The sequence below is a fragment of the Ambystoma mexicanum genome, chromosome 10 (genome assembly GCF_040938575.1).
Source record: "Ambystoma mexicanum isolate Mex_15411 chromosome 10, UKY_AmexF1_1, whole genome shotgun sequence".
Classification (NCBI taxonomy): domain Eukaryota; kingdom Metazoa; phylum Chordata; class Amphibia; order Caudata; family Ambystomatidae; genus Ambystoma; species Ambystoma mexicanum.
Genome location: NC_090932.1, coordinates 1,612,216,709 through 1,612,236,599, shown reverse-complemented (window position 1 = coordinate 1,612,236,599; position 19,891 = coordinate 1,612,216,709). Strand labels below are relative to the sequence as shown.

The 19,891-nt window shown below is 46.9% G+C and overlaps 1 protein-coding gene across 1 annotated transcript in view; it reads left to right on the top strand.

The window, feature by feature from the left end:
• Positions 1–19,891, top strand: part of GALNT9 (polypeptide N-acetylgalactosaminyltransferase 9) — a 1,283,051-nt gene that overhangs the window by 439,065 nt on the left and 824,095 nt on the right. The window contains exon 4 of the mRNA XM_069619988.1: positions 11,450–11,624. Coding sequence (XP_069476089.1) covers positions 11,450–11,624 — 175 coding nt within the window. The remainder of the gene's footprint in view (positions 1–11,449; positions 11,625–19,891) is intronic.

The window sequence follows — 19,891 nt, the reverse complement described above, 5'->3', positions numbered from 1 at the left end:
TGTGTTTCTACTCGTCTACTGTGATTCACAAGGCTTCCTGTAGTGCAGTGACCACCGCACCATGGTGCTGCATTGCAGAGATTTAACACTGTGCTGTGGAGGCAATAGTGCACTGCTCCACTATCGAAGTGTCGGGGTAGAAGTGCCCATCAGGCCCTGGCTCTAGCTTTCGAGCTTCTCTTCCCACTGTGTATCTACTCGTCTCCTGTAATTCACCAGGATTCCTGCAGTGCAGTGACCACTACACCGTGGTGGTGCATTGCAGAGATTTAACACTCTGCATTGGAAGCAGCAGTGCACTGCTCCACTACCGAAGTTTTGTGGTAGAAGTGCCCATCAGGTCCTGGCTCTGGCTTTCGAGCTTCTCTTCCCACTGTGTTTCTACTCGTCTACTGTGATTCACAAGGCTTCCTGTAGTGCAGTGACCACCGCACCATGATGCTGCATTGCAGAGATTTAACACTGTGCTGTGGAGGCAATAGTACACTGCTCCACTATCGAAGTGTCGGGGTAGAAGTGCCCATCAGGTCCTGGCTCTAGTTTTCGAGCATCTCTTCCCACTGTGTATCTACTCGTCTCCTGTAATTCACCAGGATTCCTGCAGTGCAGTGACCACTGCACCGTGGTGGTGCATTGCAGAGATTTAACACTCTGCCATGGAAGCAGCAGTGCACTGCTCCACTACTGAAGTGTTGTGGTAGAAGTGCCCATCAGGTCCTGGCTCTGGCTTTCGAGCTTCTCTTCCCACTGTGTTTCTACTCGTCTCCTGTAATTCACCAGGATTCCTGCAGTGCAGTGACCACTGCACCGTGGTGGTGCATTGCAGAGATTTAACACTCTGCCATGGAAGCAGCAGTGCACTGCTCCACTACCGAAGTTTTGTGGTAGAAGTGCCCATCAGGTCCTGGCTCTGGCTTTCGAGCTTCTCTTCCCACTGTGTTTCTACTCGTCTCCTGTAATTCACCAGGATTCCTGCAGTGCAGTGACCACTGCACCGTGGTGGTGCATTGCAGAGATTTAACATTCTGCCATGGAAGCAGCAGTGCACTGCTCCACTACCGAAGTTTTGTGGTAGAAGTGCCCATCAGGTCCTGGCTCTGGCTTTCGAGCTTCTCTTCCCACTGTGTTTCTACTCGTCTCCTGTGATTTACCAGGATTCCTGCTGCTTCCTTCATGCACTTTACTTTAAAAGGCTTCGTGGGCCGCTGCCAAGATATTGCTTTTTTCCATCTGGTGTCAGACACAACAAACATTAGAAAAAGCACAGCACATAGAAAAAAAAACAAACTGCACCTCATCTGTGAATCTATGGAGCAAAAGCAAAAGAAGGTTAAGTGACAGAAAGGGGAGAATGGGGGGCTCCCGCCATAACTGGGTGTATCTGCAATGAGAGGGGGGCTTCACTTTGAGCCGATATTGCCGGGCCCACGTGCTGGGAAAGTAGCGCCATGGTTCAATGCACCTCTTTTTGCCCCATTCGGGGCTTTAAGTGGGTCGTGGCTAGCCGGGATGAGACCCGGCAGTTTCTGAGGGGCCCGACTCAGGCTCCCTAGAAGCCCCTGGGAAGCCCAGCCCACCAGGCCGCTAGAAGACTTAGCCTTTTTTCGACAGGCTGAACCTCTCGCGTATTAGCAAGAGTTGCTTCAGAAAAAAAGCTGTCGCGTTTCTTTCTGAATTGTGTGCCAACCCCCGCCGGGCCCCCCTCTGTTATGGTGATCAGCACCCTGGCACCCAACGGCTAGTGTCGGAGCATTGTGAAGTTGTCACTTCCTTCATTCAGTGTGCTGCAATAGGCTTGAGTGCTATTTCTGATGGCATTGTAATTCAGCCGGTCACACTTTCTTTTCACAGTTAAAGGCTCTAGGGTTCTGCTGGGAGACTACCCCTCCCTGTCCAAACATGCGGCCATTCCCCGCTCAGTTGCTCTTTCTCAGCCAAAGTTTGCAACTTGCTGCAGCCTCTAAGAATCAGCTTCCTTCTCTTTGCTGGGACTTTCCCAGCATGCAGCAGCTACTTTAGGGATAAACACTTTCCACGTTCCTTAGGAGCTTGGAAGGTCCCACTCTGTAGCATTTTAATCCTCAAATACGATAAATCAGGGGGTTGCAACTTTTGGCTTTCCACATTGTTTATGCTACAAATCCCGCAATCCCCCAGGGGAAGGCTGATGGGAGATGTAGTATGAAGCATACAGAGAGCCAAATGCTGCAGACCTATGGGATAACTGATTGCCTTTCAAGGTCACGGCTGGATTTAGCACTCTGTTAGCTGCATTTTAGTGATCAAATACTTCCTGGGTTTGCTGGGGACTTTATGACTCAGTTTCCCAACATGCAACATTTCAGTGGTCCAATACATACAAAGATACAATAACTTCTCCATTTGCTGTGTGTTTTAATACTCAGTTTCCTAAATTGAAATGTTAAAACATGTAATGCTCTCCTATTTTGCTGTGGATTTTGGAATGCAGTTTCTCAACATACATGTATGAAAGTATATATCTATGTATGCTTGTTAGCACACATGTCGCTGGGAAGCAACAGAGCTCTGCGCCTAAAGGGTTGAAAGTAGGTTGCCAGGGTAGCAGAGGAGTTAGGATGGGAAGGGGGAGCAAGGATGGGAGGCATCCAGAGGGGATAAGAAGGGTTGAATGTATTATAATAATAATAATAATTATTGCATTTATTGAGTGCAGACCTAACTTAGGGAAGCAACGGAGCGCTTTACAATCATAGGGGTGAGAACATATCTCAATGAAGCAGAGAAAAAGGAAGCGTGGAGCTAACAGGGGAGGGCGGCAATTGGCAGCAAGGGTTCTGCAAGCAACCAGGGAAGGAAACAGTGATGTGCAGATCGATGAGTGGTGGCAGGGTGGGGTGTGAAGGGTGTGTGGGCCTACGTGTTAGGGAGGAGCCATTCTTTGACGAGGAAGGTCTTGAGCTTTTTCCAGTGCTTGGTGAGATGTTCGCTGAAGACTAAGGTTTTCAAGTCCTTCCTCAAGAATAGTACGGTCGGGGACAGACCTATCTGCCAAGAAGGTGGCAGGAATCTTGAGGGAATGCAGTAAGAGTTATCCAGAAGGCGGCTCTTAGTGAGCAGGCAAGGATGGGCAGCAGTCACAGACCATGCCCACCTGGAACACTCACAAACTTAAATGGACGGGTGTGCAGGGGAAACGCGGCACCAGGCAGCCATCCTGAGCTGACAGTGTTTTAATGGCACACTCTGTATTGACATTATTAGGGGTGGTGGGTAAGTGGGAAGGTTACACATTCTGGGGATACCTAATGCTTGGGTATTTTGCAAGCATAGAACATGAGTGTAAAAGACTGTCCATCTTGGGATGTTAACCTTTTTCAATGTATATCAATACTTTGAATAAAGTCCTACTAGAGTTGCATGCTGACATCTCAACCAATGGGTGATAAATGCATACTCGCACTCTAATTATTAATAAAAAGGAATACAGCATTCATGAATGCATTGGACATGCAAATCAACCGGGTCAAATTGGCAATATTACTTTGCTTCATGGACAGGAGGAAGCTTAGGGTAGCAAGCGTAACAAGTAACGTCTGCCTTATACCTAGAACAATCTGCTTGCCTCTACTCTTCGTCCTCTGAAACTCATCCAGAACAGGACTGCAAGACTTGTTCTTGGTCTCAAGCCAATGGATTGTATCTCTCCAGCCCTGAAATCTCTCCATTGGCTCCCAGTGGCCGCAAGGATTAAGTTGAAAACCCTTTGCATTGTTTACAAAGCCTTCTGGTGCCTGGCACCACAATACGTCCAACTCTCTCTTTGGAAATATCTTCTGACTCAAGCTCTTTGTTGCTCCACCTCCAACTCCTTGAGGGTCAGTCACTTGTCCAAGCAACGAGTTAGGGACAGAAGATCTCTATTCGGGTGGCGTCTCCCTCTGGAACAGCTTCCCTGCCTCTCTGAAACTTGAGCAGAACCATCTCTGGTTCCGGAAGCATCTCAAGACTTTCTTCTTTGCTTCTGCCCTCTCTCTTCCTCTTCCTTGCTGATTTCCTGCCTTATACTGCACTGGTCACCTGGCTACCATCTGAACTTCAGGCCCCAGTCCCTGGCCACCAGTTGAACACTTGCACTGCCTCCTAGAAACCCTTACACTTGGGTGTGTATCTGCAACCCTACAGTCCCTTACCTGCACTTATCAGACAGTGTTGTCTTCACTTAAACTTTGCATTGGCACCTGCTGGCTGCACTACTTGATTTTGATCCTGTGTTCTGCACTTGCCCCTCCTCCCCTTTCGCTTTTCCCCTTCCCTCTCCCCTGAACTTGCACAATCTCAATGTCACTTGGCTTAGTAAGATCATAGTCTAGTCGTCTCTTTGTTCCCCCACCCTTGCCCCATCATGCCTTGAAACACTTGTGTATAGCTGCGTTATAAATATCATATCATATCATATCATGAGTTTAACATGAGTTAACATGAGTTTAACTATTTGGGTATCCGTTTTTCAAGTTCCCTATTCCCTAGATCACACTGAGTGAAACAAGTGGCCCGTATGATAGGATATGATTAGTTATGTATAACACGCTTAACACACAGAGGTTTCTAAGCGCGGACCCGTGGTTCGAACCTGTGTTACTCCGCATCCTCTTGCTTCCACTGCGAGCGCGTTGCCGCTGAGCTATCCTCCCGAAACAATATAAATCAAGAGATAGGGATTTTTCACTATAAAAAAAAGTGCAAAACTCAACCTATCAACATTACCTCGAAGATTTATATACTAAAAGGCGCATATCTCTTAGTTACATATTTATAAGGTGCTTAACATCCAGAGGTTTCTAAGCGCAGACCTGGGGATCGAACCTGTGTTGCGTCGTGTCCTTTTGTTTCCAAGGCGAGCACTTTGCCGCTGAGCTATCCTCCTGGGTTATGCTTCTCACAGTATCGCCCTGCACTCTGTTAAATGGGTTAATGTATTTGGGTTTATTTTTTGTTTTATGGTTTTTGTTTTATGGGTTCTTTGCATTCCAAAATAAACTCGAGATTGATTGATAACATTCATTAGAAAATAATTCCTATCCTTATTCCAGGTTTAATTAATGTGCTTTAGTCAATAAGTTAAGTGTAACATTGATATGATATGGCATTTATAATGCGCCTATACTCAAGTGTTTCAAGGTGCAACGAGGCAAGAGAGGGGGAACAGAGGGAGACAGAGACAACGATCTTACTAGGCGAGGTGTCATACAGATTGCACAAGTGCATGGGAAGGGGGAATGGGGAAAGTGTGGTGCGAGGGAAAGGGAAGGGGACAGTGCAGTACATGGGATACACAGAATAAATAAAAAAAATAAACAAAAGTGCAGCCAGCTGGTGGCAAGTGCAAGGGTAAGTACAGACATTGGGTGTAAGTACTGGTAAGGGGGACTGTAGGGATACAGAACAACAGTCCCCAAGTGCGAGGGGTTGTCAGGGAGGCAGTGCAAGTATGCAACTGGTGGGGGAGGTGACCTGGGCCCGAGATCAGAGAGTGGACCTGTAACCAGTGCAGTTTAAGTTTCAGCCTGGAATTCGGCAGAGGAGAAGAGGAGAGAAATCAGTAGCAATGATGAATGGTTTGAGGTGCTTCCCGAACCAGAGATGGTTCTCCTCAAGTTTCAGAGAGGCAGGGAGGCTGTTCCAGAAGGAGGCCCCAGCCGAAGAAAGAGATCTACCACCAACTCGTTGCATGGAGAAGTGACTGACACTGAGGAAGTTGGGGGCAGATGAGCAAAGAGCTCGAGAAGGAAGATATTTAGGAAGAGAGAGTTGAAGGTATTGAGACCCCAGGCCACAGAAGGCCTTGTGGACAATGCAGAGGATTTTGAGCCAGTGTATAGTTTTCAGTCCTGGAGAGATACGATCCCTGGGCTTGAGGCCAAGGACAAGTCTCGTAGTCCTGTTCTGGATGAGTTGCAGAGGGCGGCGAGTAGTAGGAGGCAGATATAGAAAGAGGCAGTTGCAATAGTGAAGCCTAGAGAGAACCAGAGCTCTGGGGACAGTGAGCTTCTGGGGGAAGGAGAGGAAACGAAGAATACCTCTGAGGAGGTGCAGCTGGTAGTGTGACTTCTTAGAGACGTCAGAGATGTGAGGAGAGAAGGAAAGTGTGGCGTTGAAGATGATCCCAAGGTTTTTATCCTCGCAGCTGGTAGCAGGAAGAGGGCCAAGAGAGGCTGGCCAGAGAGTGACAGGAAAGGAGTGAGTGGGAGTGCCAATGAGGAGAATCTCAGTCTTAAGGCAGAGATCATTGGCGACCCACCACTCCTGGATAGCAGACAGACAGTCAGAGATGAGTGAAGGAGAAGAGGTGGCTGAAGGTAGCCTGAAAATGAGCTGAGTGTCATCCGCATAGCACTGGAAGGGCCAGAGGAAGAGCAGAGAGTAGAGGGAGGTGAGGGAGAGAAAGAGAGAGAGGACAAGATGTCCTAAGTTTTAGAGATGAAATTAGAAGCCAGGCCGTGCAGAGGACCAGGGAAGGGACAGGAGAGGTAGAGACTACAGCAGGATTGGCCAGTTCCTTGCAGATTTTAAAGAGTTCAGCCACATTGTTAGATGCCGCAGAGATGCAGGCTTGGATGTGAGCTCTCCTCTTGGTTATGGACAGAGAGCCGGTATTGGCTTTGGAGCAGGCGGCAGGCCTGTTTGGTAGAGGATGTATGAGAAGTTTTCCATTTCCTCTCAGCCACCCTGCAGTTGCATTTGAGGGTGATGAGATCTGAGTCATATCAGGAGTTGCACTTGGCTTTGGGCTTCAAGCGAACCCTCAAGACAGGGGCAAGAACATTAAGAATATCAGATATAGCAGAGTGGAGCATGGAAAGGGCTGTGTCATGGTGTGAGTCAGCCAAAGGGGGACAGGGAGGGTGAGAAAGTGGCAGCGAAAGTCTCAATTGACACGCGCTTCATGGGTCGGATGACCGAGAACGTGGGTGGCAGTGCTGGAGTAGGCTTGGCCTGAGGGGTAGAGAGAGTGAGCTGGGAGGAAAGGAGAAAGTGATCACTCCAGGAGAGAGGAGTGGTGAGAGGGCTAGAAAGGGAAAGGTATGAACATATCAGAACATCCAGTGTGTGCCCTGCAGAGTGAATCGGGCCCAAGGGGAGAATAGAGAGTGAGAGAGAGTCACAGATTTCGCAAAAGAGTCCCGAGGAAGGACAAGGGGCATATAGGTGGATGTTACAGTCTCCAAGAAGGAGGAGTTGAGTGGTCGAGACCAGGGGGGGAAGATGAGAGGTCCGCCCATTCAGAGAGGAAGGAGGAGATCTGACCAGGTGGCCAATAGATAGTAGCCACAGTAAGTGAAAGGCTAGGAGAGAGAGAACCTGCAGACGAGGCCTTCTAGAGAGGAGTAGGCCTGTGTAGTAATGACAGAGGCAGGAATCCACGTCATGGAGGAGAGTGTCAAAGCTCGTGACAGAGCTGGCCGTGAACCATGTCTCGGTGAGACCGAGGACATCGAGGTGAAGTTCCTCCAGGAGGCGGCAGATGTCAGAGGAGTGTTTGACAGCAGAGCGAGAGTTATGAGTGGCAATATGGAGAAAGTTGCCACCCTTGAAAGATTTCCGGTGGAGGGGTACGAATCAGAGGTACGCCCTGCGGAGATGTAGAAGAGGCCCGAGGGGGGGGCAGAAGAGGAAGGAGAAAAGGGCAATGTAGCCAAGGAGGAGACAGCAGGGGGAGGCAAGGAAGCCGTGGCTGGAAGAGAGGGGACAGCAGGAGAAGGAAGGAAATTGATGAGGTGCTGGAAGCGTCTATTAAAGAGGAGAACAGTGGCCTTGGACCAAGACGGTACAGTTCAAGTAAACATTAATGATGACCTTAAAGGAGTGGAAGGAGGCAAGGAGGGCCTCCCATCGGGTGCCACCATTAATAGGAGAAGAAGAGAGAGGAGAAAGCACAGAGACCATATGAAGGGTCCATAGGTCTGGCGAGGGAACGACAAAGAGGATGTTGGTGAGGGTTTTACCTGGAGGAGGCAGTGGTACAGGTGTCAGCTAAAGGGAGGCCTGGGTTGGAGACCAGGATATCCTTTTAAATGTCTTCCTACCAGATTTAGTGAGGAGAACAGGATAGTCGATAGAGAAGCAGTTAGAAAAGATAGGAGAGTCAGAGAGCACCATAGGTTAGGTGGGGATACGAGAGAAGAGGAAGGGGGGAATAGGAGCGGGGAGAACACTAGGGAAGGATGCAGGGAGGGACACACGCAGACGAGACAGGGAGGGGTGGAACAAGTGGACAATTGGACAAGATGACAGGCACTCAGATGCTGGTAGAAAGTATGCTACATGGATGCTTAGCTAAGAAGTAAACAACAGAATGGTTTACTTCTGTTATGACTACAATATAAACTGGAAGCAATCACTACAAATGCCTGCTGAAACATTTAAATAAACACAAATTCACAATATTAGTACAATTAAATCAATTCCAATTTTAATAGCTTCTTTTGTTGAGAACACACACCATTTTGTATTTGAAAATATAAAACCAATTATCCTTTCCTTTTGTGAGCACCAAGGCAATCTTTAATTTAGCAGGCTAGTCACTAATTGTTCACGCATTAATAATTAACACAAATTGGAAAATAATCACAGTTGTGTACTCTGCAGCCTGAATCCCAGCATTCCCCACAGATTCTGTGTTCCACTTACGTACTCCCATACGGACAATGCATCCTAAGTGTGATGGCGACATTACTGCAGGACACACATGACGACAATGTGTGTGCTCAGGTAGCACACAGGTCTGCACCTCGGGGATGCCTCTGATGCTGCTGTTCTCATTTTACTGTTAGCCATCCCCTGTCCTCCTACTTCAAGATAGTTGTGCTTTTATCCTCTGATCCTCCTGTTGTCAGAAATGGTTGCGGTGGCTCTGTCGTACAGAGCCATAGAGTGAGACAGAAACAGGCAGCGAGAGAAAGCGAGTGCAGAGAGAGAGAGATGGCACAGAGAGCAAAAGAGAAAGAGTAGAGAGAGAAAGACAGCGCAGAGAGAAAGAGAGCAGGAAAGGGCAAAAGAGTGAGGGCCTGATTCATGGAAATTTGCACAGAAATCTAGAAAGGGCCGCACGCTGAGAAGGACACTGCACAAGCCTGTGCACAGAAAGAAAAATTCATGCCCCGTGTATTCATGGAATTGACAGCGCAAAGGAAACGCATACACAAGTCACACCTGGAAAGCCCCCGGCATGCCCACATGCCAAGCATAAACAGCCAGAACAGCTACCTTTGCATTCTCCCCAGGGCACAGATAAATGCACCCTTTAAACAGTACATGGGGTCCCTCTTGTAAGAAGGCCTGCGACTCGGGGACCCTGTCACGGGTCCAGCGTAACTATATCCGGCACACCGACAACATGCGTATGAAAAATCGTAACTCGGCAATTGCTCTGGAAATCTGCATGCGCAACCCCGTATAGCGCTCCTGCACCCAGATGCACTGCTTACATGCACCCCTAAGTTACATTGTAACCCGATTGAGTATATGCAGCCCAAAATCCCACATGCAACCCCACCTGCGTGCTGCAAATCCTACGCACAAGTGTATTTAAGCCTGCCTTCTGGTGGTGGATTGTATGAAGGACTTGCATGGCCATTTCCCACCCAAGACATTGCGTGATCGAATCCATGAATACATCTCGTGCCTAGCAATTGCGGGCGTGCAAGGGACTGTCTGCAGGCTGTCCCTCGGAACATCCACTTCTTTGCAAGTTCTCCACGCAAGTCCAGGCAAAGTCCAGGCAAAGTACTGTGCATTCGATTCCATGTATTGACGAGGGTGGATTTGTGCGCAGTGGCGCGGGCAAGTACCCTATTTTCCGAGCAGATAATTCCATGAATCGGGCCCTGAGAGTGTGCTATATTGGCATTTGATACACCAGTACAGCTAGTATTCAAATAAAATAGAAATCAAATTCATAAAAATGCAAAAATACTTCTGTCAGTGGGTTTACCATAAAGTCGCACCCCAATACACTTATTTAAATAGGTACTTCTCATTATCCTTCCGAATCTACGTGAAAATACAAAAAAAAAAATACTGATGCCCAAAAACAGTGGCCCTCATTAGGACCCTGGCGTTAAGGGGTTAACGGTGCCGTAAAAGGTGTTAGCGCCGTTAAACCCTTAACGCCTGATTACGAGGTCCCTTTGCAGCTCCTGATCTTAACGGCTGGTTTGGACCAGCCGTTAAAGTAGGGACCCGCAAAGGCACTTTCGAGGTAATTACGGTACCGCTATTTGCGGTACCATAATTACCGCCTTCCCCAGTCCCATTGAGCCCTATGGGGAAAAAATGGGAATGCGGAAGGGTCAATGGTAAATGGGGAATTACCGCCCCGCCAACCTTGGAATGGGGCGGTATTTCCCCATTTACCATTGGCGAACTCGTTACAATACCGGCAGCAGCCATGGTGCTAATAGTGCCATTGGTTACCGCTGGTGTTGTAATGAGGGCCAGTGACTTTATTTTGGTTGAATTCCCACCATTTATTTTCGTTTTTTCAGGTTTTTTTTTAATGCAAGGGAGACACTCCCTCCATCATCCTCTCCTTCCCCACATCCCCCTGCTGTTTTTATACCCTAACCCACCCCTCCCCATCTATTTATTGTAAAAAAGGTGCAAAAACCCAACATTTTTATGACCTTTTAAATTTGTGGTTTTTGGCCTCTCTATTTTATTTTTTTATTTTTTCAGGTGATAACGATTTGTCTGCAGAGGGAAGGTGCTGAGTGCGGTCTGGAATTGCTCCCACGCTTGCGAATGCCCTAGAATGAAGCTTCTGCTCCCAAAGCAACTTTCAGTGACAGCAAAAGTCTGTGGTAGTGCAGGAGAGACCCACTTATTAATAATGCATAGGGCCTCATTACAAGTTTGCCGGTCTGGAAACAACGGTGCTGGTAAGCTACCGGCACCATTGTTTCCGGACCGGCAAACTATGAGTTCTGCGGTCGGGTGCCATCCTGCCTGTCAGGTCAGACCTGGCAGGCAGGACAGTACCCACCTGCAGACTTTGACGAAAGCACCGGCAATGTTGCGCACAGTGCGAGTGTTTCTATCCCCCCCATTCTCATGGAGTCCTCCACAGGAATGGGGATTAACAGAAATGCCAGTGCCAGATTTACCAGACCAACTGGGCTGTAATGCCCCGTTTAATCCGAGAAGTCTGGAGCCGGTAAATGACTACAGGTCCGGCAGCAGCCTGTCGATTTTACCGTCACGGCTACCGCCGGACTTGTAATGAGCCCCATAGTCCCGTATGGAGCACACATGAAGCACTGCGCTATTGACCATACCCGCAATTTGCACATGTACGCTTAGTAAATGGTTTTAAAAATGCAAAAAGTGTGTAAAACTAGACAAACTTGTGTGCTATAAATAAACTATGTGATAATAAAACAGTTTGTCCTTTTTTCTCATTTTTTCACAGTTGAACTCAAATTCAATTTGGACCAGTATGTTAGCAAGCGGTACCCAGGCCTGGTGAAAATAGTGCGCAACGCCAGGCGTGAAGGCCTCATACGTGCCAGAATCCAGGGCTGGAAGGCGGCCACGGCCCCCATTGTGGGCTTCTTTGATGCTCACGTGGAGTTCAACACTGGCTGGTAAGGAAGCAAAGGGGTCTCTGACGCTATGGTTTGGGCACAGGTTATGACCACAGTCCCTACCTCAATACCCCTCCCCAGAAGATACTGAATGGGGGTAAATCCATGACCCCTGCTGCAGATGGCGCAGGACCAGGTTAGGCGAACAGACCCATTATTTGTTGTATAAGTGCACAGTCAATAAACTTTCCAATTGGCGACTCTGTCTTAAATTTTCCGTAGTGTCAGTTGTCAGCAAAGGTTATACCAAGTATTGTGGCTGTCCAACACCTTCAGTGTTCTATTTGTGTGTTTAGGTATTCACCTGATTGCACCAAACTGTCATTAAGTGATACAATAGTGTGAGCTTCATTCTTTCATTTTCTTTCTAGAAATTCCACAGTGCCACAAGAGTTTTATCATGGTGCTTTTAATTTCTCCAGTGTTGTAAATTGTTTTTTCCAAATAACATAATTTTTCTTTCCAACCGTTTTTTGTCTCTCAACACGTGTTTCTTCACAGTTTTAGAGTTGGATCATCAGGAGAGAATCTAGAATTCCAAAACAATAAACAAAATGCACGACTCTCAGAAGCAATCAAAATATGTTTCTACAAGTACATATCAAATCTTTAGAGAAAAATCCCCTGTAACCGTTCCCCACGTTTTAAAACTTGGTAATGGTGTTTGTTATACGAAGCCAATCACCCTATTGTTTTGTTCTTTCCTTTATAATATTCATACATGTACCATCATCTCGGTACAGTCAGTTGACTTTTAGAAGAGGCTTCGGTTCATCACTGCCTATTTCAAAGTGGTCAGAAACCTGGAAAAGAAGAATGGACTTTTCTTATTGTACGCTTTGCAATTATTATGTCACGCAATTTCACAAAGCACCCGACTGTGTCTTTGCAAAGAAATGCAAAGGCAAAGTGAAACGAAAAACCACATGAAAAAAATAGAAGAAAATTGAAAAAGAGAGATGATGCTCTATTTGCTCTTCCAATTAAAGGTCCCACGGTTTATTTACCTTTCTTATGCGGGAGCCACCTGTCCCCTTGTGTACCGCCGATCCGCGATGCAAATCTGTTCTAAAATGTGTGGGTTTTTGTACACACTGGTGCCGTTACGTCTTCGTGCTACATACACAATGACGTGTTCTCCCCAGCGGTTGGCGGCTATTTTCACTATATGTTTTGGTCTATTTCCATCCCGCCGATTTGTTTTCCACTTTTAAAAAATAAGCCCAAAAGCAGTATTTTTCGTTTTAAATATCATCTGATTATATTTGAAGAACATACTCACTTGATAACTGGTTTGGCTAATTGATAATTGGCAGGCGAGATGATGTCATCACATATCGTGCTCGACGATGTCAATACGCTCAAACTTGTGGCAGCCATTTTGTCTTATCCTTTTTCTTTAATAAAATTGACGTTACTTATTACTTCTCATGTTTTTATTTTTATTTTTATATTCATTTTTACCTTCTTTCCACCGCCCATTTTCTATCAGTTTCAATAACGGATTCTGCAATTTGTTACAGTATCATCCATGTTTTTTTAGACTTTTTTTGGCTGGATACTTATTTATTTATTATTAGGACCATTTATTTCCAAGGATCTATTTAGCCATGATAGTATTATATGCTAATATGATATTTTTCATTTTACATGGTTCCCTATTGGATCATAAAGTTCCTATTCTAGTTTCAACCCTTCATGTAGTTTGAGTTGCATTTGACATCCTTTAGCAACATCCACACACAGATATAGAGTACAATTCTACCACATTGTGCTGAAGATTAACCAGCTTCTTTGGTTTGTATCTAATTCTTTATAACCAATTGCACATTTCCTTGTCACAATTTTGGCCTGACTTGCACGTGTCCATTAAACAGATCCATTTCAATTCCTTCTGTCTCAAAATAAGTTCTTTGTTGCCACCTCTGGGTAACTCCTTAGTTTATTCCAGGCCCAGAAATTTAAATTGATCCACTTCAGCTTCTGGACGCTCTTCACAAAAATGAATCATCATTGGATATTTCACGTCTTTATTTCTTAATTCTTGCATATGCTCCAATATTCTCACTTTCAGAGCCCGAATTGTACTCATAATATAGTATTTATATCATACGCATTTAATTCCATAGATCACACATTTAGAATGACAGTATGAATTGTGAGATGAGTTTTGCTTTTCCATTCGGTAGTTGCACATCTTTCATTCCATTCATTGTTTGGGGGACACATCTCACAATTGCTACATTTGTGGTTCCCATTACAGGTTTTATTTTCAGCATACTGCATAGATCTTTTGCTTACTGCTTATTTCATTTTTGATAGTTGGTGCTTTCCGATAACAGATCTTTGGTGTTTCATCCAGGTGTTCTTTCAACATTTTCATATAGTTTCAAGATGTTCCAGTGTTTTTTAAGTATTCCTCTGGCTAGCTGGGCATCTGTGCTGTAGGTGGTGATAAAATTCACTTTGGTCATCTTTGCTGTCACTTTTAGTTTATCTGATAATAAAAATTCTCTTCAAATCATTGCAGCTTTGTCAACTGCCTTCAGTAGTTTTCTAGGACTATATGCACGATAACTACATTTTTTCAGCATTTTGTTTATATTACTTTGAAAGACTTCTTCCATGCTGTAGTTTCGTTTTAGTCTTAGAATTTCTCCTGATGGGATATTATTAATTACATGTCGGGGATGATTACTTCCAGCATGTAATATGCTATTCCCTGCTGTTGGTTTCGTGAATACGCTTGTTTGTATTTTACTCTCTTCAGTATATAGTTCCAAATCCAAAAACGGTATCCTTTCTGGGCTTTCATTCACAGGGAATCTTAGAATGTATTCATTCTCATTTAAATGGCTAACATAATAAGAGAGCTCCGAGCTCTCTCCTTCTCGGATCATCAGAATATCAGAATAAATAGCCCTCAAAAAAAGATATTCCTATTGTTGTTAAACGCTTCATGTTTCCATGCATGGTTAATCTCAAAATGACCCAAGAAGAGGTTAGTATCGGATGGTGCACAGGATGATGGGAATAGATCCCACGGAAAGATCCATGATACTGGATAGAGGCACATTTAAGCTCTAGTGCAGTGGGTACGGTACGAGGTTAGATGAACATGCACTCTGGCAATACCCCACGCCGCGGATATACTGAATGGGTTAATGCCATGGCCGCCAGTACAGAGGATGAGGGGCCGGTTTAAGTGAAGAGGCACTACGGTAAGACCTCTGACACTGGATGGAGGTGCATCGGTGAGCTCTTGTGCAGTTGATGCGGTTCCAGGTTAGGTGAACAGGCCCTACTGCAAGACTCAGAATAATGCATGGAGCTGCATCAGTGAGCTCTAGTGCAGTGGGTGCTGGATCAGGCTAGGGGAACAGGTCCTAACACAGCCCTCTCCACGCTCCACTCTGCTATATCTGATACTCTTGATATCCTTGCCCTTGTCATGAGAATCCGACTGAAGCCCAAAGCCAAGTGCAACTCCTGGTACGACACAGACCTCATCACGCTAAAACGCAAGTGCAGGGTGGCCGAGAGGAAATGGCTTGATTCATGTACATCCTCTGACAAAGTGGCCTGCCGCCTGCTCCAAAGGCAATACTGGATCTCTGTCCTAACCAAGAAGAGAGCTCATATCCAAGCCCGCGTTTCTGTGGCATCTAAGAACTCGGATGAACTCTTTAAAATCTGCAAGGAACTGACCAATCCTGCCGCAGTCTCTACCTCTCCTGTCCCTTCCCAGGTCCTCTGCACGGCACTGGCTGCCAACTTCAACTCTAAAACTCAGGACATCCTGTCCTCACTCTCCTCCTATCCCCTCCCTCCCTCTACTCCCTGCTTTTCCTCTGGCCCTTCTGCTGCCACCTCTCCTCCCTCCTTGTCTGCCTTTCCCCTGTTCTCCACAGGCGAGGTTTCTAGACAAGTCCGATCTATGAAAGTCTCGTTGAAACAGGTTCACCCCTGTTTCTGCAAAACAACCAAGGACCACATCGACTCCGTGGCTCCTGCCCTGGCAGATTTCTGCAATCACTCCTTCGCCACTGGAGTCTTCACATCCCCCCTGAAGCATTCCCTTTTGCACCCTCTTCTTAAGAAACCTGCTGCCGACCCCTCCTGCCCGGCTAACTATCGCCCAATCTCCATCACTCCCTTCCTGGGCAAGCCCCTGGAGAAACTGCTCATCACCCAGCTTAATCTCCACACTGAATCTGTTGGTTGTCTTCATGACCATCAGTCTGGCTTCAGAGCTGTCAGAAGCACAGAGACTGCTCTCCGTAACATCCGTGAAGATCTGCTCTCCAACCTTGACTCTAACACCCTGTGCATCCTCATCCTGCTTGATCTCTCTTCTGCCTTTGACACTGTCAACCACGCCATCATGCTCAACCGTCTCCGTGATAACCTGGGTATCACTGGTCAGGCTCTGGTGTGGCTGACTTCTTTCCTCTCTGACCAACCCTCCCAGGTCCAACTTGGGTCCTTCCTCTCAACTATCTTCTTCTCTACCTGTGGTTTCCCCAAGGGGTCTAACCTCTCTCCCTGGCTGTTCAACCAATACCTGGCACTCCTTGCCCACCGCATCGCCGCTCTCTGCCCCAACTTTCACTGCTATGTGGATGACACCCAGCTCATTTTCAGGCCTCCTCCTCTCCTTCCCTCATCTCTGACTGTTTGTCTGCTATCCAGGAGTGGTGCGCCGCCAATGACCTCTGCCTTAATGCCAGTAAGATTGAGATTATCCTCATCGGCACACCTGCTCCCTTCTTTCCTGTAGCTCTCTGGCTGGCCTCTCTTGGCCCACTACCTGCTCCCACCTGCAAGGCTAAAAACCTCAGGGTCATCTTCGATTCCACAATCTCCTTCTCTCCTCGCATCTCTGACATCTCTAAGAAGTCACACTACCAGCTGTACCTCCTCTCCTTCCCCCAGAAGCTCACTGTCTCCAGAGCTCTGGTTCTCTCTAGACTGGACTATTGCAACAACCTCTTTCTAAATCTGCCTGCTTCTACTCTCCGCCCTCTGCAACTTATCCAGAACAGGGCTGTGAGACATGTCCTTGGCCTCAAGCCCAGGGATCGTATATCTCCAGGACTGAAATCTCTGCATTTGCTCCCTTTGGCTGGGAGGATTGCGTTCAAAACCCTCTGCATCGTCCACAAGGCCTTCTGGGCCTTGGGGCCTAATACCTTCAACTCTCTCTTCTTAAATATCTTCCTTCTGGAGCTCGTTGCTCATCCGCCTCCAACTCGCTCAGGGTCAGTCGCTTCTCCACGCAACGAGTTTGTTGTAGATCTCTGTCTTCGGCTGGTGCCTCCCTCTGGAACAGCCTCCCTGCCTCCCTTAAACTTGAGGAGAACCATCTCTGGTTCCGGAAGCACCTCAAAACCTTTCTCTTTGCTTCTGCTTTTTCTCTTCCTCTCCTCTGCTGACCTCCTAGCTGTAATGGGAACTACACTGACTACCTGGACACTCTCTGATCTCGGGCACTCTCTGATCTTGGGCCAAGGTCACTCCCCCGCCAGCGTCACACATCTGCACTGCCCGCCTGGCAACCCCCGCACTTGGGGACTGTTTCTGTATCCCTACAGTCCCCTCACCAGCCCTTGACACCCGGTGTCTGCACTTACCCATGCACTTACCCAGACACCTGGTGTCTGAACTTACCCATGCACTTGCCACTTGCTGGTCGTCACTTACTTGTTGCTATTATCTATTCTCATGTACTGCACTGTCCCTGCGCGTGTCTCACGCACTTGCGCAATCTGAATGACACCTGGGCTAGTATTAATGTTGTCTGTCCTCCCTTTGTTCCCCTCCCTTGCATTGTTGTGCCTTGAAACACTTGTGTATAGGTGTGTTATAAATTCCATATCAAATCATATCATATCTAATGCAAGACTTGGGATACTACATGGAGATGCATCAGGGAGTTCTAATGCAGTGGGTGTGGGACCAGGTTAGATGAACATGCCTTACTGCAAGACCCATGATAGTGCATGGAGGTGCATCAGTGAGCTCTAGTGCAGTGGGTCCGAGCCCAGGTTAGATGAACATGCCTTACAGCAAGACCCATGATACTGCATGGAAGTGCTTTGTGAGCTCTAGGGCAGTGGGTGCTGGTCCAGGCTAGGTTGAACAGGTCCTAATGCAAGACTTTGGATACTGCCTTGTCAGGGGTATTGACCCACGTTTGGACTATTATGCTGCAACATTTGGTGCTGTGGGCTTAGGAAATCCAAGAGGGCGGAAAAGCCCACATTTGTGCCAGAATCCGGGAGAACCGCGCAGTCTTTGCGCACAACAAAATGGTCCCCTGACCTGCCACCCACCAGTGCGAGCATGATGGGCCAGGAGTGCCATGGGTGAAATGTGTGCCAAAAGAAAAACAGCAGTGCCGGTTAGCTCAGAAAGCGCTTTGAAATCAATATATTCAAAAATCTCACTGAACACCAGCAGACATTTGGCAGAAGGTAGACTTGTGTGCATACAAAATCTGGAAAGAGAAAGAGCCTAAAATAATGTTCATAATGAAACTGGCTGAGCTGTTGATGTCAGCAGCCTAAGTTAAATTGGACTGAAAGACACTAAAATATAAATGTTTAAAATAAATGAGTGACCTACTGTGGAGTGTCACATAGTTTGCAACTGTTAAATGTCATAGTTTTGAACTTAGAATCAGTGTTCTAGCTGCATGTGTAAAAATTGCAAGTTTGGTTTGAATGTAGAAAACTGGGAACCAAAGTGACATTTGGCTGAAGCCTGGCTTGAAGAGAGTGAATTCTGCCCGGCAACTACCCCCGACACGAGTTGAAACTTGATCAGCAGCTGTGTTCCCAGGCCTGCCTGCATTCTGCTGCCCCTGCCAAAAGGAGATGACACCTCTCTGATTGAATTAGGGGAGTGGCACCTGGGGACAATTGGCAACAAGAGCATAGTCCATAATTGTTGGGTTGTGCGAGACGTCACTGCCGCCTTTTACTTAGGCAGTGACATTCTCAATCGCTTTGCCATTAGTTTGGACCTAAAAACTTCAAAGCTTGGTCCCGATAAGCGGATAATCACATGGGCTTTAATGATTCAGAAAAAGCAGTGAGGTCAGTTCAATTGCTACCTTATGCAGTTGAAATTCAGATTAAAGAGGAAGTGACCATCCCAGAAAGGACCCGACAATTCTCCCTGGAAGTGAAAGTTAAGAGGACAAAAATTGAAAATCCCTGATGCTTATATTCATCTAAATGCTTTCCTCCAACAGCAAGGGTTATGGGTAAACCCAACACCATTAGTCAACATAGAACATGACACCATTCCAATGGAGGTGGATAACAGCGACTTAAAGAGTATTACTCTAGCCGCGGGCACCATTATTGGAATGGCGGTTGATTACCAACATTCTTCCATTGATTTAGGGAATTAACTGTTTGGACCCATCCCCAAGGACTGTTTTGACAGTGACAGTGATGACAATACAACACCAGACAGGATATTTACCCGGCATGGGGGGAACTTCCTGGTGTACACTTCCTGCCCTTATGGTAAGGAAGATGTGACTTGTGATTTCAGAGGGGATAAGGTGATTTTCCAGGTCCATGAGGGCTGCCTTTCCCACCTGAAGCCTCCGGTCCAAATCAGCACTCTGATCAGGGACTTCTCCACCCAGCTGGAGGAGGCCGCTGAGATAGCAAAACCAGAAGTCTTTCCTGGCATCAGGCAGATGTTGGAAGAGAGAGTCAACCTAGCTGATGCCTGCGTGACTCTGGAACAGAAGCAAAAGTTAAACAAGTTTTCTTGGATTTCCAAGATCTCTTTGCGGTAGACTTATATGACTGTGGTCGCACCGACATCCACACAACAACAATTCCCACAGACCCTGGCATGACTCCAGTGTTTGTGAAGCAATATCGCTTGCCTCTCGCATCCATGGAGTCCCTTACTGAAATAATTAAGAACCTTGAGTCCCAGGGAATAATCTGTCCAGTACACAGCACCTTCAATAATCCGGTGCTGGGAATATTGAAGCCAAACGGCCAGTGGAGACTCTGCGCCGACCTTAGGGAGCTCAACAAACGGGTCCATACTTCCCGATAGCCTCTGCCCTACATTGACCAAGGGCTGGCCCAGATTCAGGGGTCACAGGTATTCACTGAAATAGACCTGACCAAAGGATACTGGATTGTGCCTGTCAGTAGGGAGTACCAATACAAACTGGCTTTTACCTTTGGGGCCAGCAGTACACATGGACCCGGACTCCCTTCGGATACCTC